The sequence below is a fragment of the Panthera uncia genome (assembly GCF_023721935.1).
Source record: "Panthera uncia isolate 11264 chromosome A1 unlocalized genomic scaffold, Puncia_PCG_1.0 HiC_scaffold_17, whole genome shotgun sequence".
Classification (NCBI taxonomy): domain Eukaryota; kingdom Metazoa; phylum Chordata; class Mammalia; order Carnivora; family Felidae; genus Panthera; species Panthera uncia.
The window spans coordinates 55,723,780-55,749,368 of record NW_026057577.1 but is presented as its reverse complement, the minus strand read 5'-3'; the positions used below and the strand labels follow the sequence as shown (position 1 = coordinate 55,749,368).

At 45.3% G+C, this 25,589-nt stretch overlaps 1 protein-coding gene and 1 long non-coding RNA gene across 2 annotated transcripts in view; one reads left to right on the top strand and one right to left on the bottom strand.

Annotated features, from left to right (window-relative positions):
• Positions 1-5,580: 5,580 nt before the first annotated feature.
• SV2C (synaptic vesicle glycoprotein 2C) overlaps positions 5,581-25,589 on the bottom strand; it is a 34,565-nt gene continuing 14,556 nt past the window's right edge. The window contains exon 9 of the mRNA XM_049648888.1: positions 5,581-5,917. Within this exon, the coding sequence (XP_049504845.1) occupies positions 5,734-5,917 (184 nt within the window). The 3' untranslated portion in view covers positions 5,581-5,733. The remainder of the gene's footprint in view (positions 5,918-25,589) is intronic.
• On the top strand, positions 13,383-25,212 carry LOC125935764 (uncharacterized). Its single transcript, XR_007461782.1, has 3 exons — positions 13,383-13,471; positions 17,880-18,003; positions 24,668-25,212. It is a non-coding gene; the product is annotated as an uncharacterized LOC125935764 (long non-coding RNA).

Here is a 25,589-nt window from a genome sequence, read left to right as displayed (position 1 = left end):
AGGGTAGGTTGCTAGCCTGGTGTTCAACTCCCTCTGAAGAGAGGGCTGAGGGCTGCTTTCTCCTTCCTCTAGTTTTGGGCACTGTTGGCTGGAAGGGGAGCATGGACATGGTGGCGTAAGCAGGGTGGGGACAGCCTCTGCAATGTCAGCATGTAATTCTGAAGAGAAAGCACCCAGCCTTCAGCACCAAGCAGACCCAGTGCAGGCACAGAGGGGTGCGTCTCCCTCCCACAGGTCAATGAATTCCGAGAACCTCGCTGCAGGCTGCCTCGTCTTTCAGGAGTCAGATGCCAAGCTCTCAGACTTCTGCCCCAGAGACGAGCCTCTCTCACACTCCATGCTAGTGGTACCCAGCTAATCCTGCACAGGACCTGGGCAGCAGCTGGCAATCTATCCCACTACAGGGAGCTGTGTCAAAACCAACAGTCTAGAGCTTATACCCCTTGGACCCCCTCCATTCAACACCTTCTTCATCCAATGGGCCACCACCAGAGGCATGGATGGGCACAATCTTTAGCCCCAAGTGCACCAGTAAAGCTTGGCCTTGCCTTTGTACACTGCTGGAGTCGAGAGGTGACAACGGGAGGCGAGGGGAAGAAGAATAGATGGGGAAGAAAGGAAGTGAGTATGTACTCCTGGAAGAGGGAAGGAGGAGAGGGTTAGGGGGTGAAAAAGGAAATAAGGGCTCCCAGAGGGGAGGGGGCCGGTCACCAACAACTACTCCCCACTCTGCCTCCCCTCGGGGTCCAGAACCCCATAGTCCTTGCAGTTTCAAGACACTCTGCAACAACTATGCACTGGTTTAACTCAAACTGAAATCTAAAACTCTCCTGTCCCTAACTGTCAGAACCTGTTCTCTGGGTGGTTTATCTGCCAAGGGTTGGAGGGGTGGGGGAGCTGCTCTGGCATATCTGCAAAGGCAGCTGACACAGTTACAAGTCTTCAAAATCAGAAAGGAAACACCTCGGGAAGGGGGTGTGGCCACAGCTGAGGGATGTGCTGACTCCACTCTGGAGAGAAGACTCCAGCACTGTCTGCTCTGGAGCAGACCTCCCAGCCCCCACCTCTCCTTTCAAACCATAAAAAGAATTCCTCCGAAGAAAAACCAACATCTCTATGAAGACGGGGCTATCTTTGCTGCAGATTCTTTTCCTTCGGGAATGCTTTAGTGTGATTTTGTGTGGAGACGTTTAGAGAAAGACCATGTGTGCCTCCATTTCTCTCATTTCCCAAGTATTACTTGGTAGTTCCTCTGACAGAGCCCAAGAAAATGAGGGGCTTTCTCCTCCTGTCAGTGATATTCCCAATTTCTGAGTCGTTCTTCTACTGCCCACCATAGGCTACCCCTTTTAAATCTGGAAAAACAACACGCTGTGTTTATGGGGAGAGCACTTCAACGTGTTATGGGGATCAATATGAGATCCCATTACAGACGTTTTCTCTTTCACTCCCATTTCCTCTGCCTTCATTTAAGTCCAGCAAAGGGTTAACTGTCCACGTGAAGCACAATAAGTCCACCTAGGACATGGGAAGTGCTCCATAAACACATATTGAATAATCACATGAGATGACAAGAGACCAGTGAATGCTCTGCCCACCTCTTTGCCCCACCCACCCTTGCTGGCCCTAATCAAGGCCCTATACAGACCTATGAACCAGATCCTTGCAACTCAGAAGCCTAGGATTACTAAGATGGATGTAGGTATTGGTGGAGAAAGAGACCCTGGCAATGGCTGTGTCTGGTTGGTGAGACACTGTCGATAAGGGGAATGGTCAATATTTGGAGCAAAAGAACATTACATGGAGAACTGGCACTCCGTATCTGCAACAATAAAGAAGCATGTATGTCTAGGAGATACTGACAGTTTTCTTTTGTCTACACTACACAGATCGTGAGGAAAGTTTCCTCAAAACGTACTGTGTTTGGAAGAAAACAAACACTGTAAGAAATGTTTAGCTCATTTCAGAGTGCCCTGTGGGGTAGGTTTCTTTTCGTTGTTGCCACATAACTGGTGTTTCTGTAGGTTTGATCACTGGACTAGGTTCAGCATCACATGGGGTTAAAGGAAAACAAAACACACAGCCAATATGCACCTTAACAACCGACCAGTTGTCTTTCTATGATACCAGGTAAAAGCCAAAGTAAGACATTTCCAGCTTCAGAGCCTTTAGTGCATGAAGAGGTAAAGAAATAGATAAAGGCCATTGTGATATTAAATAGAAACATTGGAGACTATCATATTCTATTTTGGTTGGCAGGAGGAATCAATAGGTACTCCCATGAAATGGCTCTGAAATGATCCCAGGGTTTAGAAAGTCTCAACTTTCTCTTACTCCCTCTTAATCCCTCTCTTACTGTCTCATACTCCTTTCACTAGAACCTTCTCAACGACACCTTGGACTCTCCCTCTGTCACTACATTTCTTTCCCAACTTCTCCCATGATATCTAAAGACATTCAGAAAAGCAACAAAGCAGGTTTTGGTTGCACATCTGAAGTCTGATTTGGTGAGATTTGTAAATGAAGGTCCTCTACTAACTTAGGTGATACCAATTAAAAACTCAGTTTCTGCAGGCCTAGGCCTTCCTGTTTCAAGAATAAAAGGGAATAAGCAGTCAGGAGAGCTATAGGAGACAGACTCTGGGCTAGCATTTTGATCAGCGCATCTTCTAACCGTGTCCATCTGCCGGTGGGTCTCTTTCCTGACCAGGCAATGATAACTGTCAAACCAGCACTGAGTGGAAATAATGCTGAGAGTCCTAGGAAGCTGGCCGCACAGACAATATGGGAACTATATTCTCTGGCCTATTCCTAGGGGCTTCCCAAACAGCTTGCCTATTTGCTAATTTTTCTGTTTCTGAACTAAACCTATTTGGTGCTTGTGAAGATGAATCCAGCATTGAGAAGAAGCCAGGACCCATCTGTCTTCTCTCCCTGGGTCAGTCCTCTGGGTGTAAGGTGATCCCTGGCTGATGGGTTTAGCATTCTAGATTGATTCCAGTGAGAACATTTTAGATAGAAAAGGAGTCAGAAATATAGGAGAAAGTGGAACTGTTCCCTAGGCTTTCCTTTTGGCACATACTCTCGTCTTCCTTCTGTGGATGAAATAAGATGCTGGTTGCAGGTCCCGGTGCCAGCAGCCTGCTATATTGATAGGGCTGAGCTTCTGTTTAATCATGTGGCTCTATCTTAATCCATCTAACCCTAGAACAAGCCAGACAGGCCATGCCACATACTTCGTGAACAACTTGAGCTCTCTCAGAGAAAATCAAGGTGATGGGAACAATGCAAGGGAGGCAGAGAAAACTTGCATTTTCTCTGAAAGGTGGGAAAGGTGGTGACCAAGAAGGTTTGTGACCGCAGACTGTCCAGGAGATTAGAATAGATCCCTCTTGGGCCACCTGGGAGGCTTGGATCAGGTGACGGGAAGGCCAAGAAGGGCCCTTCTGAAAGGGATGCGTGGTGTCAGGTCTCATGAAATGGGGGTTCTGCTAGTTTACCTCATTCGGACCCAACCAGCTATCACATAAAACTCTACACCTGCCGTGCTCTGTAGCTTGGGAGATATTTTACACATTTAGGGATACAACAGACATTGAAGACATTTCTGGAAGTAAAGATAGTCCAGTAAGCAAAGTTCACTATTATGGAAGACTAGAGATAGTGACATCCATGCACATTTCTCTCTTTGGAATGGGTTGATGAAGATACACATCTTACTTTGGCAGTTGTTACTAAACATGCCGTATTCAACTAAAAAAGCCCTACTCAGGTCTCCACAATGGCTCCTTTTAAGAAGATAAATCAATGGGAAATGAATACATATGGAAGAAAAATATACAGGGTACCTTCCTGGGTTGACTGAATGCAATCTTTGTTCTACAATCATATTACAGAGGCAGAAGTCAGAGTCAGTTGTGTTTCTTTCCCTCCTTTGCTGGTATCAGTTGAAGAGATCTCATCCAGTCTTTATTGATTTTCCCTCTTCCTGCTACCTTTGCCATTTGGGGTTTGAGTTTTCCTGGTGTTTGGGGCCCTGAGCTGGTCTCCCCAGGGAAGCAACCTCTTCCTGCCAGACTCCAACACCACACTGCCCTTTTTTACAGACCTGAATTACTCCGAGGTATGGTCGATTAATGGCTACATTAATGAAAGAAGCTTTTCAAGAGTCTGAACTCTGCTATCTGGAGCTCCAGGAGAACGATTAGGAAGGGGAATGATTAGGTAGACAGCCTTCAGGGTTAGGACCGTCTTTGAATGTAATGGCTATTGGAAACAAAGGCTCTCCCTTCCTGGCATGGGGAGTCCTGGGGCTGTGGCCTGCTAGAAATGCCATAAAAGGTAACAAGGATAACCCTTTAACAAGACGGAGTTAAAAAAAAAAAAAAAGAAAAGAATATTGTTTTAATATGGGATTTATTCCTGGCTGCTGGTCTCTGCTGTGAGTCTACCAGGAGGCTTCGGATTTCAAAGAAGATGGGTAAAAAGGACAAGCTTGGAGGAGGGGCAGCCCCGAGGGGTGAGAAGGTCACATAGCTGAGAGCCCGTGGGAATGTCCTTCGGACCTCTGTCTTCCAGGCCCAGGCAGATTCCAGCGGCGAAAGGAGCAGCCCCAGACCACCAGGAGATGCTGCCCATGTCTGCAAGAGGGGGCCCCGTGGACTAAGCAGGCTGGGACTCCGCACAGAGCGGCGGCTGGGAACACACTGGCCAGCGGAAGCTCGAGGAAGAAGACCCACTTCTGTCCGTGCTGCCAGCTAGAAAGCCCACTGTAAAGGGGGGGGCGGGGGGGGGGGGGGGGGGTGGGCACTGTCCTTCAGAAAAGCGGTACATCATTTTGCATTTCCAAATGGCTCTAGGGGTGAATCTCTACAGTGGAGACAGTGTGAATAAATGGCAGAATCAGGCAGGCAGATCCAGTTTTGTAGAAAGTGGCTTTCTCTCTTTGCATATGCTATCTGGCAAAATACAGGGCAGCTGGGGCGAGGGCAAGGAGGAGATGGGGGTAAACAGAGGCCGAAGATCTGTCTCTGACCTCTGATTTTCTAACGTTCTGGACCATAATCACCCACAGTACCTCGGTTCCTTCTCCGCATATTTTTCAGGACTTCAACTGGGCAGAAATCCTGCTTGTGTAGTTAGTTCACTGAGATCTTTGCTGCTAACGGCATGGCCTTTATTTCTCTTGTCAGCAGAGTCACCTTCACTGTCATGCCTGAAAGAGCCCCACCCAGCTCCGTTTGGGGCCACATGGTTTTCTTTGAAAGGCCTTGCTAGAACAGCAAGAATTGCTGGGTGTCCTTTGCTAAGTAAACAGGAAATATCACTCTGATTGAAAAAAAAAAAAAAAGAATCCCTCTTCTCAGCACAAATGCAACAATATGCCAACTTCTATTTCCTGTGGATGTTAAATTAGAAGGAGGCTCTATTTCTTAGGGCAGCGAAGGCTTCTCACCCTTCAGTGATCAGAATCTCAGGGAGGCCTGGCTGACGAGGGCACTTAAAAAATGCTTCCACTGGTAGCATCCCAGTTAGGAAAGACAGCAACGCATGAACAAAACTGCAAAATCACATACAAGGGGCAGGAGGGTATGCAAATAAATTTTAGTGATGGCAAGGGTTAGTGTTCTGATATTTCACCACATTTTGGTGTCTGAAAAATCTGAAGCCTTGAGTCAGGAGTGTTGACACAGGGCAGGAGAAAGAAACGCAGGATGGATGGCTTTTTTCCCATTACATCAGGACCTGGGTTCGTGTGTCAGGCAGGCGCAACCCCACCAGTCCTCCACACACGAGCACAGTGGAGGCCAGAAGGATGGGGATTGATTTGGTGAAGCTGACCAGGGAGCCGAATATTAAGTTTCCAAGGACGGCCGCTGCTTTGCACAGTGCGTTCAAGAAGCCAAAGCCTGTTGCCCTGCAAGGGGAAGAGACACAAGACAAGGTTGACAAAGTGACTCCGCAGATGCAGCCTTAGACGCAAACAGCCTACGGGGGAGTGTTTGAGGGTCTCCACGAAGAGGTTTGTACATCATTAAGGCAAATGATCAAATGCTTGTTAGCACATCTGGAGGCAGGGAACCCCAGCTGTGGGCATTGTTCCTTCGGCGCGTGAGTTTCTCAGCACCATGAGTGATTCTTGTCTTCCCATAGGTTCCAGTTTATCATGAACAGAAAGAAAAAGGAAATTGCAGGAAGAAAAGTCTCTTCTCTCTTCTTCCAGAGTTAAATTAAAATATAAGACCACATTTTCCTTAGATTCTTAACTCCCTACTTTCTCACAGCTTAATTAACGTGCAAGACTTTAAATAACTAAAGCCATGGTATTTTTCAGAGACAATCAGGGATGACTGGGTTGTATTCCTCCCCTTTCTGGTGCCATAGAGGTAAACTGTCATGCTCACTTCACAAAGGTTTTGGTAGCAGGCAAACACTGAATACTGAGCTGGGTGGCCTGCCAGGGAGCTAATGGTACTTCCTCCTTCCTCATGAGACTTCCACGTGGGAAATCAAGTCCAGAAAAATATGACAGGGGACAATCAGATTGTAGGCCTAGAGACGATCTTTTCACTCTACTGGCATTTGAGACGGGCAGGTGGTATATAAATAAGACCACATCCCATTTCTTGACACATTCTTCAGAAAAGAAAAGACGTACTGTCTTTACGTGCATTGAATGGGATTTTACCGTGGACTTCTAGGTAGGAGACTTCATGTTGTTCACGAGGGGACTGACATCATGCGAGAATATGGATTTCCTCTGCCTTTATGCCAGTTCGGTTTTTTATGCCTCCCTGGGTACATGTGTGAATTGAAAGCAAATTGAATGCAAGATAATGGGTGGACACATTTTTCCCCCTCCAGAGGGAAGTGCATTTTCTACGCTGTAAAATGCAGCATCTGGTTCACATCTTTCTTTGATTTGTAAATGTGTACGCGTGGGCTTTCCTTCAGCCGGTCAGTCGTAACAACTACTCATCACTACTTGTGCTGTTCCTGGAGACATTTTCTACAACATGTAGATGTTTGTTGTGGTTATTAGCTAACTGACCCCCTTCCCGTACCATAGAGAGGAATAAGAACTCCTGTAGGAAGCGAGCCTGGGAGTTCGTGCAGGGGCCAGTGAGTCCAGTGGTCAGAAGAGACCAGAAAGGGGGCAGCAAACACCAATCCTCTTTTTGGCCAAAACACCTAGAAAGTAGAGTACTTGGGCCTCTGCAGTGTGGCAAAGTTGCCACCTGTTTGCAGTGTGGAAGGGGTGTAACAGAATCTCTGATAGTAAAACAGGAACTTCTTGAGAAGAGAGTAGGCTAATTTTACATTCTTCTTTTTGCTTTGTTTTTAAACAGAGACTAGTAGTAGTAACAATGACTAGAAAGATAAGATTTAATGTGCTGATAACTATTTTCAAATGAAATTGCAGGAAGCTGCAGGTTGGGTACCACAGAGGACCTAAGTAGGACCACATCATCATCTGCTGCCTTCTTCACCTCCATGGAGATGCTACGAGGCTGAACTCCTTTTTTTTTTTTTTTTTTTAAATACTTTCTTGAGTTTTAGGTTTTCAAAAAAAATTTCAAAAAATTGAGTGAAAAGCAAAGACAGTTCCCATATATCCCCCTCACCCCACACTGCCATTATTAACATCTTAGTGTGATACATATGTTCACAATTGATGAACCGATATTAATACACTATTATTTAGTCCTTAATTTAGGTCAGGGTTCATTCTGTGTTTTATATTCTGTGGGCTTTGACAAATGTATCATGGCACATATCCACCATTACAGTATCATACAGAGTAATAGTTTCACTGCTCTAAAAAATCCCCTGTGCTCCCCTTATTCACCCCTTCTTTTTCGCCAATAACCTCTGGCAACCACTGATCTTTTTATGGTTTCCATAATTTTGCCTTTTCCTGAATGTCATATAGTTGGAACCCTACAGTAGGTAGCCTTTCAGATTGGCCTCTTTCACTTAAAAAAAAAAAAGTCCTTTTTTGAGAGAGAGAGAGAGAGAGAGTGCCACATGGGGGGGCGGGGGGGAGGGTGCGGCAGAGAGAGGGGGAGACAGAAGATCTGAAGCTGACTCTACACTGACAGCAGAGAGCCCCATGTGGGGCTTGAACTCACATATCAAACCAACCATGAGATCATGACCTGAGCCAAAGTAAAATGCTTAACCGACTGAACCACCCAGGCTCCCCTCTTTCACTTTTTTTAAAACCACATTTTAGTTTCTAGATTCTAGAGTCATAAATTAGCAAATACATTTTACGGCAATAAGATAAACTGTATCGTTCTGCGAAAAATGGCTAGTGTGTATGTTGATGGTAAGAGGAAAAGTTTCTTCCGTAGGAAGAATTCTCTCGATGCTGAACCTACAGAGGGACCCAAGCAGAAATTACAGCTGGGTTAAAATAACTGTATTTTCCCAAGCTGTCACTCAGAACAGGGTATAAAATATGAGCATCTCTCTCCTTATGTTATGGACACTGGAGCAGAGGAATGGACAACTTCCTGAGATTTCTGGACAGCACTAAGAGACATACACCAGGAGCATCTGGTATCAGAAGCTTCTAAAACAAAAACAATGATCAGATCTTTATATCCTGACTCTCCATTTTCCTTTACCACGCTGAGGCAGTTCTGCACATGAAAATCTGGTATGGATAAAAGCACACAGCTTCCTTAAATTAGCGTTGGGATTTGAGAAAATGTGACCATCCTTTCCTTGGATAAGTAAATTCTTTCTTCAAATACTTGCAAGCAGAAGGGTATGATTTCCCATGCATCGGACACACAGCTGTCTTACCAAAATAATTCTCAAAGTAGCTCTCCTTTGCGGGTTATCTGTTTATAAAGTAACTAACCTTTGGGGCGCCTGGGTGGCTTGGTCGGTTAAGCGTCCGACTTCGGCTCAGGTCATGATCTCGCGGTCTGTGAGTTCGAGCCCCGCATCAGGCTCTGGGCTGACAGCTCAGAGCCTGGAGCCTGTTTCGGATTCTGTGTCTGCCTCTCACTCTGCCCCTCCCCTGTTCATGCTCTGTCTCTCTCTGTCTCAAAAATAAACGTTAAAAAAAAAAATTAAAGTAACTAACCTTTTAGTTCATTCATTCCCTTGGTCTTATTAAAGGAATGCCATTAACTCCTACAGACACACAAAGTACAAGTCACCTCGTGCTCATTAAGTCCTTGGAGGGTGGAGAGAGGGCTGAGAGTTTGCAAAGCCTGGAATTCACTGGCTGACTTCTCAGCAGCAGGACAAACTAATGAATTTTTTTTTTTCAGACCAAAGATGTTCTGTGCCTTCTTGTATCCAACAGGTACCAAGGAGAAAGAATGAAATGATCTATTATCTTTCTATAAACTCCATCCCTTGTTCCCCTACCTCTCCAGACAGAATCCTTTGTTTTCAATTCTTGCTCAACCTACTTAAATCTTTTAAGTGGAAATTCTTTTCCCAAACAGCAGTCCTGTTCCACATTTTATCCAGGTGGCTTTGTCCCTGCCCCATTAACTCCTCCTGTCTGACAACCCCAGTGCTAGTGCAGGGACCTGGCTCACCGAAGCCCTCGGGCTCAGCTGATGGATGTGGCCGCCAGTCCTTCCTCACTGCAGCCGGACTGTGCTTTCTCCAGGGCCTTCACCATGTTGTAGGGGCCAGTTCATTTATACCATTTCCAGCTTTGGTTAGAGGCTGGGAAAAGGAAGCTGCTGGCACCATTCCGGAAAGTGAGGATAGTTTTGCCCTCACATTCAGCCTCCTTCTTATTTGGTTTTTCTGACTTCAGTGCAGGGTCAGAGGGGGGTTTTATGGGGCTCCCGGGAAGAAGCAGGGGATGCTGACTAGTAGTGGCCTTTAGGCAATGCACAGCACGTAGCAGGCGCCATGCCAGCGTTAGCCATTTTAAACACTGACTAAAGCATCTGCCCCGTTGACTGCTGAAGTCAGGAAAACAAATTAGGGGTGCCTGGCGGGCTCAGTCAGGACAACATGAGACACTTGATTTCAGGGTTGTGAGTTCAAGCCCCACGTTGGGTGTGGAGCCTACTTAAAAAAATTAATGGGAAAAAAAGGAAAACCAATTAAATGCTCATTTTGAAAAGCCTGCAATGGCACAGATCCAGACTTAGCTCAGGGGATGTACCTGTTAAGGGGTAAAATGTAAGCATTCTCTTTGCTTAGTCTAAACTTTTGGGGAAAACTGTTTTTGGGTAACTCAGTCAAATCAGTGGTAGAAGTTAGAAAAGGAATACTAAGGACTCAGCAAGGGGCATTTTGGAACGTATAGGCAGTCCTTAAATCAGTATTACAGTAGTCCCTTCTCATTTGCAGGGGGGATGCTCCAACGAAACCCCCAGGGGATGCTTAAAACTACAGAGAGTACCACACTCTATATACATATTTTTGCTATACATACTTACCTAAGATAAAGTTTAATTTATAAATTAGGCACAGTAAGATCAACCATAACTAAAAGGAAAGTGGAACAATTATAACAATATACTGTCATAAAAGTTATGTGAATGTGGTCTCTCAAAATATTGTACTGTACTCACTCTTCCTTTTTTTCTTAAGATTTTATTTTCTTAGTTTTATTTTTTAAAAATGTTTATTTAATTATTTTGAGAGAGAGAGAGAGAGAGAGAGAGAGAGAGTATCAGCAGGAGAGGGGCAGAGAGAGAGAAGAGACAGAATCCCAAGCAGGCTCCATGCTGTTAGCACAGAGTCCAACACAGGGCTTGATCCCACGAACCGTGAGATCGTGACCTGAACCGAAACGAAGAGTCAGACGCTTGAGTGACAGAGCCATTCAGGTGCCCCTCAAGATTTTAAGTAATCTCTACACCCAGTGTGGGGCTTGAACCCACAACCCTGAGATCAAGAGTAGTATGCTCTACTGACTGAGCCAGCCAGGCACCCCTATACTTATTCCTCTTGTTGTGATGACGTGCGATGAGGTGAATGACATAGGCACCATGACATGCCATTAGGCTACTGCTGGCCTTCTGGCACTGCGTCAGGAGGAGGCTCATCTGCTTTCAGATGTGAGTTGACACGAGTCACCCACCAAAACCACATAAAGGGAAACCTCGGATAATGGGGACTACTGTACATTGGGATCTAAAGATTCATCCAAAAGTTGGCTCTTTAAAGCACAAAATGAATTTCATTTTTTCTCACGGAAATGTTACAAACGATGGCAAGTTTCCCGGATTAACCTAAAAGAGCAATTTCACCACTGAATCCATCTGAGCTACTGAACTGCAATGCTAGGAGCACTAGAAACCCCAAAATGGTCCTTAACATGGTCCTAAATTACACATCCTTCTATGCATTTATTCATTTAACAAGCATTTATTAAGCATTATATGCCAAGTACTACACTTGGGACCCAAAAATTACTAAGATAAAGTCCTCTTTCGCATTAAGATGGATGCCAAAAGATCATGAAAACACAACATGCTAAACTCAGTAACACAGATAGCCACAGGGTACTATGGGGGTGCAGAGGGCAGGAGGCGATCTCAGGCTGGGGATGGGTCTCTCTTCCTCTTCCTCTGCCCCTCCCCCGCTCCCCTTCAAGCTCTCATTCTCTCTCAAAATAAACATTAAAAAAAAAAAAACACCACAGTGATGTGGCAATACCAATGCCTAGGGCCACACCCACAGAAGTTCTAACTTTGTTGCTCTACTGGAAGCCCAGGCATTGATATTTTTTATGTCCTGTGTGAATCTAAGGTGTATCCTGGGCTGAGAACCCTGCAATTCTTCCAGAGAAAACTGCATGTTTGAATTGATTGGATTTCTTTCATTTTTTAAAAAATTTTTTAATGTTTGTATTCATTTTTGAGACAGAGAGAGACAGAGCATGAGCAGGGGAGGGGCAGAGAGAGAGGGAGACACAGAATCTGAAGCAGGCTCCAGGCTCTGAGCTGTCAGCACAGAGCCCGATGCAGGGCTCGAACTCACGGAGTGTGAGATCATGACCTGAGCTGAAGTCAGAGGCTTAACCGACTGAGCCACCCAGGTGCCCCAAATTGATTGGATTTCTTATGATATACCAAAGGAAATTACAAAAGCAAAATATCTATGTGCCCCCCCTCCAAAAAATGGTTTTCATTTCTGAATTCCTTTCAGGGTGCTTCCATATTTTTCATATTTTCATTTCCATATTTTCATATCCATATCTTTACCAATCACAGGATTTATACAATTTTGCTTTCTGTTCTTCCCCCCCAAAATTAATAAAACCACCCCACGTTGTTTATGTTTTGTTTAAAATGAAGTGATTTGGCATATAACCATTGTTTCTGTAACCATACCACTGGATAATTGGGAGCTTTCCAAACTAGGGGAACACGAATGATATTGCAATGAACACCTTCACAAGCAAGGGCTGGATGTGTTCATTAGGAACTATCAGGCAGTGTAACACAGGCAGGGGAAACGTTTATGAGACCGTGTGTGGGGGTGGGATAGGAGGGAGACTGTGGCCCAGAGGACGGGATTCCAAGGCAAAGGTTTCATCCAACCTCTTTTCTTCTCCCTCCCTGCTCCTGTTCTCTTATTTACTCTGCTTTTCACAGCTCATTTCCCCCAGAGGCGATCTGTTTCTCATCTAACCTGAATCGTTTCTTTCTCTTCCAACTTTTATGCAGCTGCTGTTCAAGCAGGATTCTGGGCGGTCATGGAGGCTCTCTCTGCTGAACAAGGTCCCCCCAACTGCTCCCCCCCCCCCAAGGACTGGGTTGTACCAATCTCAAAGTTCTGTGTCTGGATTCAGCCTGATCTTTGGGGCAGGACTGTGGAGTCTTTCCATTCATTCATTGCTTAACCCCTCTAGGATACTTGTGGAAAGAACGAAGGGATTTCCCCACATCTTAAAAATATGTTGGAAGTAGATTTCTGTGAAGGGCATTCTAATGGGCATTGGTCAGGCCATGTTTACTGATGCCAGACTATAATCTTTGCTTGTATAGAGGAAATAACCCTAATTTCACATTCTAAAATCAGAAAAGGCTGAATTCAATTACTTTCTGATCTTCAACAAAGTGTGTCTCATCCAGGTAAGTCGTGGGTGTGTGTGTGTATGGTCTTTGTGTGTCCTCCCTAACCTGGGAGGATGGCCTCCTGTAGCACTGCAAGCAGGCCTTGCCTTAGTCACATACAAGTGGAGAAGGACTTACCTATGGTTTGTGAGCCAAGAGGAATCCCTGGGCCCAAAGTAGCCCTCCCATCCCCACCGCCATCAAGGGTCTTCCTACAGCTTGTGCTGTTGATATGCAAATATTCACAGTTGGGCAATAATGGGAGTCTTTGTGAGTCACCATGTATCTGATGAAGCTACTAGGTGAGTGCCTGGGCCAGGATGGATAATAATGGAGTGAAAGACAGCACTGGGAGGGAATTCAGAGTTCATCTAAGGCCAGGATTCCTGAAAATGACTGTATTTCCCAGTTACCAGGTGAGATACTTAGAAGCCAATTCCCAGGGGTGGTTGGGTGGCTCACTCCATTTAACATCCAACCAACTTCGGCTCAGGTCATGATCTCGCAGTGGACCCTGGGTTCCAGTGCTGCATCAGGCTCTGTGCTGACAGCTCGGAGCCTGGAGCATGCTTCCAATTCTTCTGTGTCTCCCTCTCTCTCTGCCCCTGCCCTGCTTGCTTTCTCTCTCTCAAAAATAAATAAACAATAAAACATTAAAAAAAAAAAGGAAGCCAGTTCTCAGAGGTTCCCCCCCCCCCCCCCCCCCACCAAAACCTGCTGGGAGAGACGTAGGTATGTCTGTCCTGGGAGCAGCACTGCAGGGTCACACAGCTGGGTTTGAGCCCCAGGGACCCAGGGCAAGTTACTTGCCCTCTTTGTGCATCATTTTCCTAATCAGAAAATGGAGTAAGACTCCTTACCTTGTAAGCTTGGAGTGAGGATTACGTAAGGTTAAATAGATGACCTAAATCCTCAGCACAGAGCCTGACTCACCTCCATTTTTCAGGTGAGGAAACCAAGCCCCAGAAAGGCTAAAGGACTGATCTAAGTTACCTTGTATTTTCTGGCAGCACCAGGCATCCTTGGCGCTGTTGGTGGAGGAAGGGGAAGAGAAGAGGAGGAGGGTTTCCAGTAGGCAGGGTGTGGGCAAGGGGGAGCTGGCAGCTGAAGGACTGGGAGGTCACAGGCTCTGACAGCAGAGGTGGAAAGGGAAGAGGAGCACTACCTCCCTTACAACAGGTCTAAGCAGCTCACCTAGATGGGGCTTGGCGGTGCTAGATCCCACATGGGCAGGAAACCCACAGCCCGTAACAGCTGGATTTTAATTTTTTTTTAAGGTTTGTTTACTCAGAGAGAGATTGAGAGAGATTGTGTGCATGCACGCAAATGGGGAGGGGCAGAGAGAGAGAGGGATAGAGAGAATCCCAAGCAGGCTCCATGCTCAGCACAGAGCCCCTCATGGGGGACTATCTCACAAACCTTGAGATCATGGCCTGAGCTGAAATTAAGAGCCTGACGTTTAACCAATGGAGTCACCCAGGCGCTCCAACCAGCTGAATTTTCAAAAGCACCCCCTTCACTTCCCTTCTTCCCATTCACCTAGAGCTATGCTAATAAGTAAGGAAAACAAAGTCCATCCCTGAAGGAGCTCACATTCTAGTGGGTAACAGATAGTAAACAAACATCCACCTTAACATCGTATGATCAGGGTGGTAACTTGCTTTAAAAGTACTTCAGTATAAAGAGAAATTGCTCTATACTCTAGAATTTGAAACATGTTAATCAGGAATCAACAGGCTAGAGAAAGTTATTTAGGGCTTTACACATCATTTTAGAAATGTGCAGAAGAAAGTCTGTTAATGAACAAAGAGACAATTTCTCATTGGTGATATGAGTGGTTGATATGTAGTTGACTAGAAAGAAAGTTCTGCCCTCAGCACCATGGATGAACAAGTATCCTGTAAGCCCAGCCACCTAAAACTGGTGGAATGGTACCGTTAGCTGAGACCCCAGATTCTAGAGCCACTGGCCCTGCACCCTGAGACTTAAAGTCCTGACCAGCTCTAAGTCTGATGGCCCCGCCATCAGCATATCATGATGTTCCCATAGCCCTTGCGTGTAAGGCTTGTTCAGTATCCAAGGGCAGAGAGATGGACTTCCCCGGAGTCCAGAACAGGCTGCATGACTGTTTCTGTGCCCATGTGCACATTTGCTAGGATTTGCTGCCATCATAACAGACTACCTGGGGAGGAGGTGGTGGGTGAAGCGTACTTCCCACCCCCTCACACTCCACTTCTAACTGCCGGAGACAGAAAGGGTCTGACATTGGCTGAATGGCCAAAAAGACTCAGGTCACATAAAATATAAACATGTATAATACAATGAAAAGGCCTACAAAGAATAATAAGGCACGGTGAACGGACACAGATGGAGTGTAGATTGGTTAGAAACGATAGTTGAATGAAAGAATACTTCATCTCAAAATCTTCAAAAAAAAAAATCAGTATGGTCTTTATCTTCAGAGCCACAGATGTAGAATGTCCTCATTTTGTATCTCAAACAAATAAGGCACAGTTATGCTGAGTGGTCTCGTTGAGGTCGCACAGCTGGTCAGTAAAAGATCCAGGATTAAAGACCTTCAGGATAGAGCATGGAGACCGAATGGGGAACTTCTCTGCCTAAACAGTAACAGCCCTCAGGGGAGGGGCTTAGTTTGGTTAATGCTGGGCAGATGCCTTGGTTTCAGCTCATGGAGGAAAAGGACCATCCCGCAGTGTTGGGTGACAGCAGCAGCTGACCAGGACAAGCAGGGAATAGCAGGTGGAATCAATCAGGGTTTACTTTCAAATGCTTTCTGAGGTCATGTCTGAAACTGCATGTGTAAGGGGGGAGGAAGAAGGAGGCCAGTGGCCAGAGAAAGGCCGAGGAGCATGCTGCTGGGTGAATACCCACGAGACAGGCCTGCTGGGCTGAGGGATTCTGTGTGGAGGCCAAGCAGGGACAGCTTTGGTTTCATCACTTAACAAAGCGGGACTTCCTTGCCCTGAGCTCCATGGAGAAGGGGTAAATATGGCCACTGGGCCATAAGGACACAGGAAGCGTCAGCAGTGGAGCTTTGCCACACCCACAGTGTGGCAGCAGGAAGTCACGCCTGGACCCAGAATGACAGGGAAGGCCAGAACTGAGAACGAAAATGAGGCAGCTGATCCTCTTACATCAGGTGGGCTATGTTTAGGATTTTCAGGGGGGTTTTAAACCTTGACCAAGGAGGGGAGAAAAAGAAGGGAAGTAAAGAATGGGATTAATGAACACTAGATCAATCAAGGTCAACCTATCATTACATATTGTTTACTCTTTGAAGATTCAAAGAGATGAGGGAAAAGTTACTATTTTTTTCATAGTTATAAGAGAGAGGGCGGGACTCCAACCAGCCTTGACTGAACCCAATAAATGGAACATGTCTTGTGTTGGCATCTCCCAGTCCAAGGAAGACTGAGATGATTTAGATGGTGGCAGCACCTCGGTGTGGAGAGATGATGGAAAAAAGGAAGCTCCCCTGGACCAATGTGGTTCAGTGGGTGGGCTCCCGTTTAGATTTCTGACAAGCTGGGAAAATCTGTTCTTTTTCTGGTACACTGTTGTAGTCATATTTCCCATCTGTTAGAAGAGTCTCACATCAGTTGCCCATTGTTTACAGTACATATAATAGGCTCCCTGCTTATTTCTGACACAGGACAGAGGCTGATGTTGTATAGGGATGATTAGAAATTGTCCAAATACCATACAATGACTTGTATATTCAATAATGCTCAAACTTCAAAGATCTATCATTTTGCTCTGCTCTTCATTTCTTCCCTTGTAATGCTTCTCAAAGCTATCCTGTCTTCCCAGCCTCACTATCTGTCTGTCAAGCTAGAACTACTTGCTTTTTCTATTGTCCCAACCCCCCATCGATCCCAGCAGAACTGCAAGTACTGCTCTCTGCTTCTCAAGGCCATGCCTCAGAATTCAGAAATTCAGAGTTGGAAGAAGAAGTGCACCACACGGACCACAGAGTCCCAGTCACTGTGGTAGGTCCTAAGGGGCACTGTGCAGCTGGCCTCGACAAGGATCCCCAGCTGTTACTCTAGAGTTGGGATGAAGGTAGAGGATCGAGTGGAGGTGGTTGGTCACAGCTGAGTGCATGAACAGAGAGGCACCTCCCTCCCCCAAATTTCACTGTAGTTCTGCCACCCCACCTCCACCTGGGCTAGTTCTGGCCTTGGGCAAGAGGCAGCTCCAATGAACATTACTGAGGGTCAGCTGCAAGCTAGTATTGTCCTGTTGTGCTAAGTGTAGAGTTTACAGAGATTTCTGACTTACAAAGCCCTTCCTCAGTGTCAGGCCTCATTTTTGCAGATGACGATGCCTCCTAATTACTCTGACCACTTGTTGACAGGCTGGGTTTTTTTTTTTTTGTCGTCTACTCTCCTGGCCCGAGTTTCTGGCCTGTTGAACCCTTCCTTGTCTCCTAGCCGGGTACACTAAACTTGCTGCCTATGCCGTTACCTGCTATGGTAACTCTGGATCTCCTTACCCTGATGGGTTTACCACGGGACTAGACGCTTTGCCTTCTCAGACACATTATTCTCCTGTAGGCCTCTGTTTTTTGTTTCCTTTGACTTGAACTACCGCTCCCCGCTCCCCCGCCCCCAGCCTTTCTAACCCTACTGCCTGATCTCCACATATGGTCACCAGCCCAACTGCCAGGAGAGTTATGCCACAAGAGTGCAGAAGAACAAAGGGATGGTTGGTTGTCTTCAAACATGCACATGTGTACACGTGTTGATTGTCCCTAAGGTCCTCCCGTCTTTACAGGTGGGGCCATTTATCTCCCACCTGCAGATTCAGCCCTGTCTGGGGTACAGAAGTCAGCTAAACCTCAAGATTGTGTCAAACCTGGGGCTGCCTCAGGATCACCTGTTGCTGTGGATGGGAGTCTGGCTACTGGGCTTTTGCCTTGATACAGGTGAGCAGGCCCCGATCTTCACCTCCATGCCAGTAATTTAGTAGCTGCCATAACTCCAATTCTAGTAACAAATTCCCTAATCTATTTGGTCCATGACCAGCATCTATCATACCTGATCACTCCCTCCTCTGGAACCATTTTCTTCACTTGGCTCCCGGGACCTACCTAATGTCTTTTCCTTTTACCTCACTCACTCAGTCTCCATCTCCCTTCCTGACTTCTCCTTATCAGCTTGACCTTTGGATTCTCTCATGTCTCTGGCCTGAGTTCTCAGAATTCCCCTCTTCTCTATCTACAAGTCGTCCTTTGGTGGTGTCATCTGACATCATGACTTTAAATTTCATCTATACACTGCAAGGACTCACCTTTTTACCTCCCACCTAGTCCTCTCCCCTGAACTCTGGCCTCATACATGGAACTGCCTAGCTGACATCTCCACTTGGATATTTAATAGCATCTCAAACCTAACATGAACAAAACTGAGCTCCTGGTTCTTTCTCCTTAACCTTCCCCTCACACAATCTTTCCTATGTAAACAAAGGCAATTCCAGGCTTTCAGTGGCTCTGGTCAAAAGCCTGGAAGTCATTCTGAGTATCTTTTCCCCCAACAACTCATTCCCATACCTCACCGTCCAAACTTACAGTAATGCCTTTGGTCTGCAACATATTTTCAGAATCTAACCAATTTCTTTTTATTTTTTTAATTTTTTTAATGTTTATTTTTGAGAGAGAGAGAGAAAGAGAGAGGCAGACAGACAGAGAAGGGCAGAGAGAGACAGACACAGAATCCGAAGCAGGCTCCAGGCTCTGAGATGTCAGCACAAAGCCTGGTGCAGGGCTCGAACTCACAAACTGTGAGATCGTGACCTGAGCTGAAGTTGGATGTTTAACCGACTAAGTCACCCAGGTGCCCCTGGAATCTAACCAGTTCTTACCCTGTCCACTGGCACTATTGCATCTTGCCACAATAATTGCAGTGCACTCCCAATTGGTCTCTTTGATTCCACCTCAGATCCTTTATAATGTATTTTAAACACAAAGGCCAGTTCTCCTTGAAAACATCCTTGAGATCATGTCACTACTCTGCTCAAAATCCTCCAATGGATTTTCATGTCTCTCAGCATGAAGACCAAAGCCTTTTGTGTCCACTCTGACCTACTGCCTCTTGCAGTCCACCTTGCTTATGCTGCTCCAGGGTAAAAAGCTTCTTTACCTTTCCTGCTAGTGGTCTCGCACTTACACCCTTGGACGTTTGCACTCACTGTTGCCTCTGCTGTGAATGTTCTCTTTGAAGTATCTTCCTGCATCTTTGCTTAAATGTCATTTTTTATAGTCGCATATTCTTAGACCATCGTATTAATAGTCATCCCCTGGCCCCAGTGCCCTCTATGCCGTAATGTAACTTTATTTTCCTTCTACTTAGGACAATTTGATATATCTACTTTGCTTATCTAATTGTTTCTTGACTGTCTTTCCCCAACTAGAATATAAGCTCCATCAAGCCAGGGGTTTTGGTCTGTTTTGTTCACTGCTGTATTTCAAGAACCAGAATAATTCCTGCCACGTGATACATATTCCAAAATCATCTGTTCAACGAATTAGTGAAAGAACATTCTATCCCCAGCTCAGGTGTCTTTCTGGCATCCAAACATAGTAATTCAAATGCCTATCAGACAACGTCAGGTTGACATGAAAACCCAGCATGTCCAAAATGGTGCTCATTATCTTCCCGATGCCAGCCCAAACCTATTCTCCCTTCTGTGTCCCAATCTCAAAATGCCCATCACCATCCACTCGACTGCACAGGCAGAAATTGGAATCATCTTTGACAACCTCTTTCCACATCCCACCATCTAACCCACCACGAAATTTTGTTTATTGTATCTCTAAGTTTCTGTGAACATGTTGAATATTGATTTCTCTCCTTTTCTACCCACATTTTCTAGTTCACATCACTATTTTCAGTGTCCTAACCAGTCCTCCTGCTGCCTTTCTGGCCACTGGAGTAAACTCTCTAGCTCTTGTCTGATCTTGTCCCTCTTCCCAAAACACTTCAAGGCTCCCCATCACCCACAGGATAATGCAATTTATAAGATCCTTCATGATCTGTTACTTACCTACTTCTGTTAACTTTTGCTTCCAGAGCTTTTCATATAGTATTTTGTGTGTCATCTGCAATGTTCTTTTTCTATCTCTTTGCCTGGCTATCACTTACTATATTTCAGGTCTTAGCTCAGATGTCACTTCTCAGGAAGTGACAGGAAGACCTCTTCTCTGCTTTCACAGCACCGTCTACTTGCCTCACAACAACTCTGACCTGACTCTACTGTACCTGATGTTCACTTTTACATAAGCTCTGTGGGAGTTGACCCCAAATAGCGTGTTCAGTGTTGTATCACAGGCGCTCAAAAAAGAAAGTAGTTGAGTAAATGAATAATATTAAAATTCATATGGAGATGGAATAGTCATACTTTCATGAGTATTCCCACTAACTACAGCTAAAAAATACTGGCTACTATAAAGCAAACATAAGACTGAAAGACAGAAGGAAAAAGCAGAGTAGCTAGGGAACTTGAGAGGTGTGAGTACCCTGCATTATAAAAATTTATTTCTATTTATTTATTCATTTTTGCTGCATTGGTCTCAGACTCGGAACCAAAGAACATGGCGGTGTGGAAATACCACCACCTACAGATTATTTTAAAAGCCTCAACAAACCCTGCTCTCTCTTGCCCAACGAGGAGCAGCCTAGAAAGGTAGAATATGTTTAGATAATACTCTTTCTTTTCCAAACGAATACCAGGAAAATTGTTGCCCTAACTGCCAGGCATACAAGCAAATGCCAAGGAGAGAGCCTTCCACCTTCACAAACGGTAATGAGGTGCCTCGATATTGCCTCTGAAGTGGTATCAGGAAAGGCTAAGTAGAGAACTGGGACTCTTGCTGGCCAGTAATGAGTTCCTTCCCTTCTCCCTTCTTCCCCTCCATGGTATCATGATCATGAGGGGAGACTGGACTCCCACTGGGGGACAGCAGTAACGAGGACACCCCCTCTTGGTTGGTTGTTAATAGAGGCTGAGTGGGGACATTGGACATCTACCTTCACCTGGCAATATGAGATAGCATACCCTTCTCTCCTCCCAGAGAGTTCTAGAAATTAATGGGTTACAAGAGATTTAAAGTATAAGAAAACATGAAAATGACTGCTTTCAACTGAATATCAGTCATCCTAAGAACAATTGGGAAGATCTCAAACAAAATGAGGAAAGATAATTAAGAGATGCCAATACTGAGATGACAGATATTAGCATTATCTGATAAAGATTTTAAAGCAGTCATGATGATAATGCTCCACTGAACAATTATCAACACACTTGAAAAATAAAGAATATAGGAAACATCATGACAAATAGAAAAAAAACGCCTAGTGACTGGGTTCCACAGCAGAATGGAGGAGTCAGCGGAAAGAATCAGTGAACTGGAAGAGAAAACACTGGAAAGTATCCAATCAGAAAAACAGAGCAAATAGACTAAAAACAAATCACCTGAGCATCAAGGACCTGTGGGACTGTAACAAAAGATCTTATATTTATGTCACTGGAGTTTAGGCAGAAGAAGAGAAAACATATTCAAATATATAATGGCTGAAAACCTGACAAATTTGCCAAGAGACACAAACCTACAGATTCAAGAAGCTGCATGAACCTCAAACATGGTAACCCAAAGAAGTCCACACCAAGACGAAGTCTTGAGAGCAGTCAGAGGAAACAACACCTCACCTATAGGAAAAAATTCCTGCCTCTAAAAATGTTGTGCCTGGTTTTAGAATTCCCATAACAGTCTCTGAGGACTAATTCCACCCTCACCTACTCTGGGTAACATTGAGTTGTATCAGTCTTTAAAATCTCAGCATTCAGGGCTCCTGGGTGGCTCAGTCAGTGAAGCATCTGACTTCAGTTCAGATCATGATCTTGTTTGTAGGTTCGAGCTCCGTGTCGGGCTCTGTGTTGACAGCTCAGAGCCTGGAGCCTGCTTCAGATTCTGTGTCTCCCTCTCTCTCTCTGCCTCTCCCCTGCCCATGCTCTGTCCCTTCTTGCCTCTCAAAAAATGACTAGACATTAAAAAAAATAAAAACAATAAAATCTCAGTTTTTCCACATAATAACAGAAAACTACAGGTCATCTCTGCTTTATTTTAAGGGGTTCCTAGATAGCTTCTGGATGGGGGCTGGTCTCTGGAAATAACCAACCATATGAATAGACAGTTGAAAAATTTAGCCCCCCACCCCACCCCAAACTTCTAGGTAAGGGAGGAGCTGGAGATGAAATTAAGTCACCAATGACCAATGATTTAATCAGTCATGCCTCCATAATGAAACCTCTATAAATCCAGAGAGCTTCCAGACTGGTGAAAGCATTCACATGGAAGCCGGGTGGTGTAAGTTAACTAATTCCATGGGAACAGAGGCTCCTGCACTTGGGACTCTTCCTTACCTCACCCAAGTACTTTATATAGTAAAGTATCAAATGTGTTCAGGGTTGTGGAAATTCATCAATTTGTAGTTGGCCGGGCAGAAGTGTGAGTTGCCTGGGCACCCCATTTGCAGCTGGCATCTGAAATAGGGGCAGTCTCATGACACTGAGCCCTTTAACTTGTAGGATCTGATGCTAACTCCACGTGGTGTCAAGATTGGAGAACTGGCTGGTGTTGGAAAAGACACCATATATTTGGTGTCAGAGAGTGTCACAGAATGAATATACTAAAATGTTTCCCTAAGCTTCTATTTCAAAAAATGGATCCCCTCACATCTCCATCAACAAACTGGATCTTACACAGACTCCACTAAAATGACTCAATGGGGATGCACTACCAGCCCAGAGTTTTCTACAAGTCTGTGTCTTTGTGAGGGTCCTTCCACTCCTTTCTCTGCCCCTGATTGTATTATGCACCGTTACTGTCCATTATCTTTCTAACCTGAGGGGAAAGCTGAAATGTCATCAAGTATCTGTTTAAGACTGCAATCATTATGTCATGTTTACTTTTGATGCTGAGGTTTTAAAAATACAAGAATCATAGTGACACTTACACAGGAGAAAGGTGTGGTCTAAGAAATATATGGGGGTCTCTGTCCAGGTTTCTAGCTGCTAAAACTTGAGTGACAGGCATGCCTTCGGTTATTCATAATGCAGCCCTCTCATCATGCCTGAGCTTATGCTAAGGAGGTGACTTAGGGTGGGGCCCCTAGAAAGCGACCAGACGGGGCTGATCTAGAAAGAGCAAGTGATTAGAGGGTTGGAACTGGGAAGGGGTGGGCTAGAGATTAGGCTCTATAAAAATCCTGAACCACAAGATGCTGACATTCCAAGTTGGTCAACACTGGAAGAACTGGGAGGGTAGTGGCAGCTGGAGAAGCAGAAGCTTCCGGGCCCTTCCCTCATACCCCGCCCTATGCATCTTTTCCATCTGGCTCTTCCTGAATTGCATCTTTTTATAAAATTGGTAAATGTAAGTAAATGTTCCCTTCAGTTCTGCGAGCCATTCAAATTCTCAAACCCAAGGAAGGGGTTGTGAGAACTCCAATTTATAGCCAGTAGGTCAGAAGTGCAGGTGATAACCTGACTTGTGTTTGGCGTCTGAAATGGGGGCAGTCTTGTGGGAACTGAGACCCTAGCCTGTAGGATCTGAGGCTATTTCCAGATAGATGCTGTCAGAATTGAGTTAAGTCGTAGGACATATAGCGCTTGTTTGCTATGAATTGTAGAAAATTAAGAAAGCCCCCCACACTTGGTGTTCAGAAGTAAAATGTGGCATGCAGAGGGGGAAAACAGGTTTTCTTAACAAAAAGTGCTTGTAGGTACTTCCTGTTTCATGTTTTAGGCACAAAAAAGTGCTATTTTTTGTAAGTGTGTCTAATTCTGATTTTTAATTTCCTTGCCTCTTTGGGAAATAATTTGGGTAACTTACGAAAAACACAAACTCAATAAAAGAGGAAGAAAAGAGGGCAAATCAGAATGAGAAGGAATGAAGCACTAGCTGGACCATGCAGATTTAGAAGAGATGGGCCCCCTTACTGCATAAGAGAGAGTGAAATGTGAAGAATTACCAATTTTTATCACAGGAAATGAAGGAACAGAGCAGCTGCTTATGAGGGGTTCCAGAGCTCCCTGCATACTGGGGGGTGGACTGTGCACAGAGGGAAAAGTACACTGTAAAGGGTGGTGTCCTGTCCTCATTGGTGTTTCACAGTAAAGGCAAACATAACCCCTAGGAAAAGCCAAAGGTATAGAACATTAAAAGAAAAGCCACCATGTGCTTGACAAATGTGGTTTTCAAGTGTTAAGTAACTGCCATATAGCACTTAGACTATACCTTCCATTATGTTCCCCAGATAGAATCATTTGGACTGGGATTTTGATAGGGAATCACTGTTAAATGGCTTCAAAAGTTACTTTCTGAGCTTGGGACCTGGAATCAGAGCGTCCTATTGTGATCATGAAGGGCAGATTCTAGACACTGGGCAGGGAACCTGGCAGTGCTTACGTTCCAATATGAAATATCACAGGCTCTAGTCAGAATTCTTGTCAAGATGTACTCTTCTGCCTTCTTGGGGAGAAGAGGCCATAGGATGCTTGCATGCAAAACTGTTGGCGTTTTCCTATGACAGATGAGCCAGAGAGCCATGGAGACCTCTTTGTGTGACCCAGAGGAACAGAGATGGGCAGAGATGGAAGAGACAGTTTTAGCTGGAAACAGAGTTGGGAGTACTAGCTCCTTCACCAGGGCCCTGGCAGTGCTGCAGGGCCAGTTATCTCTCGATCACTGAACACACTGACTTGCTGCACAGTATCTAATTACATCTGTATAAGAGCTGGAGAGTGTCCTCCAGCAAAGGTGTGGCTGAGGTGTAAACACACCTTTCGGACATCCAAGTTGCTGCCCCAGCTGCTGTGCTCTCAAATCCATCCCCACGTTCTGCTGTTCCAATAACTGAGCATGTCCGGAGTGCTACTGCAGGCTGGTTCTCGGGACACACAGGACTTGTTGGAAGCTGGCGTCCCCCCCTGCCCCCTTCAACAGCCTTGCCAAACCTTCCTGAGACTGCTGGAGGTCTGGGGCAGTCCACCCAAATATCCTTCCTCGGTCCTTTGCTGGGGCTCAGGCTTCGGGGCAACTCTCCCAGACTTCACTTCCCTCTCTGTTCTCTCTTACACGGGCGTGTCTCCTAATAAAATTTGTGCATGTTTCTGTTCTTGCTTTAGTTGATGTTTAACATTTTCAACAACAGAATTAGAGCTGGCCTATGTTTCTCATGGGGGGGATCTGCCAAATTCATGGGTTTTCTTGAAGCCAGATTTTGCCATAGAGGAGTACCATCCCTTATGGTAGATGGATTAGCACCTGAGTCATCTAAAAGAGTATCAAACTCTTAAATGCATAACAAAAAGGCATCTGACAATGCCATAGCCTTGCTTTAACATTAAGGGGTTAATTTTATTTTATTTTGAGAGAGAGAGAGTGAGAGTGTGAGCACACACTTGGGGGAGAGGGAGAGGGAGAGGGAGAGGGAGAGGGAGAGGGAGAGGGAG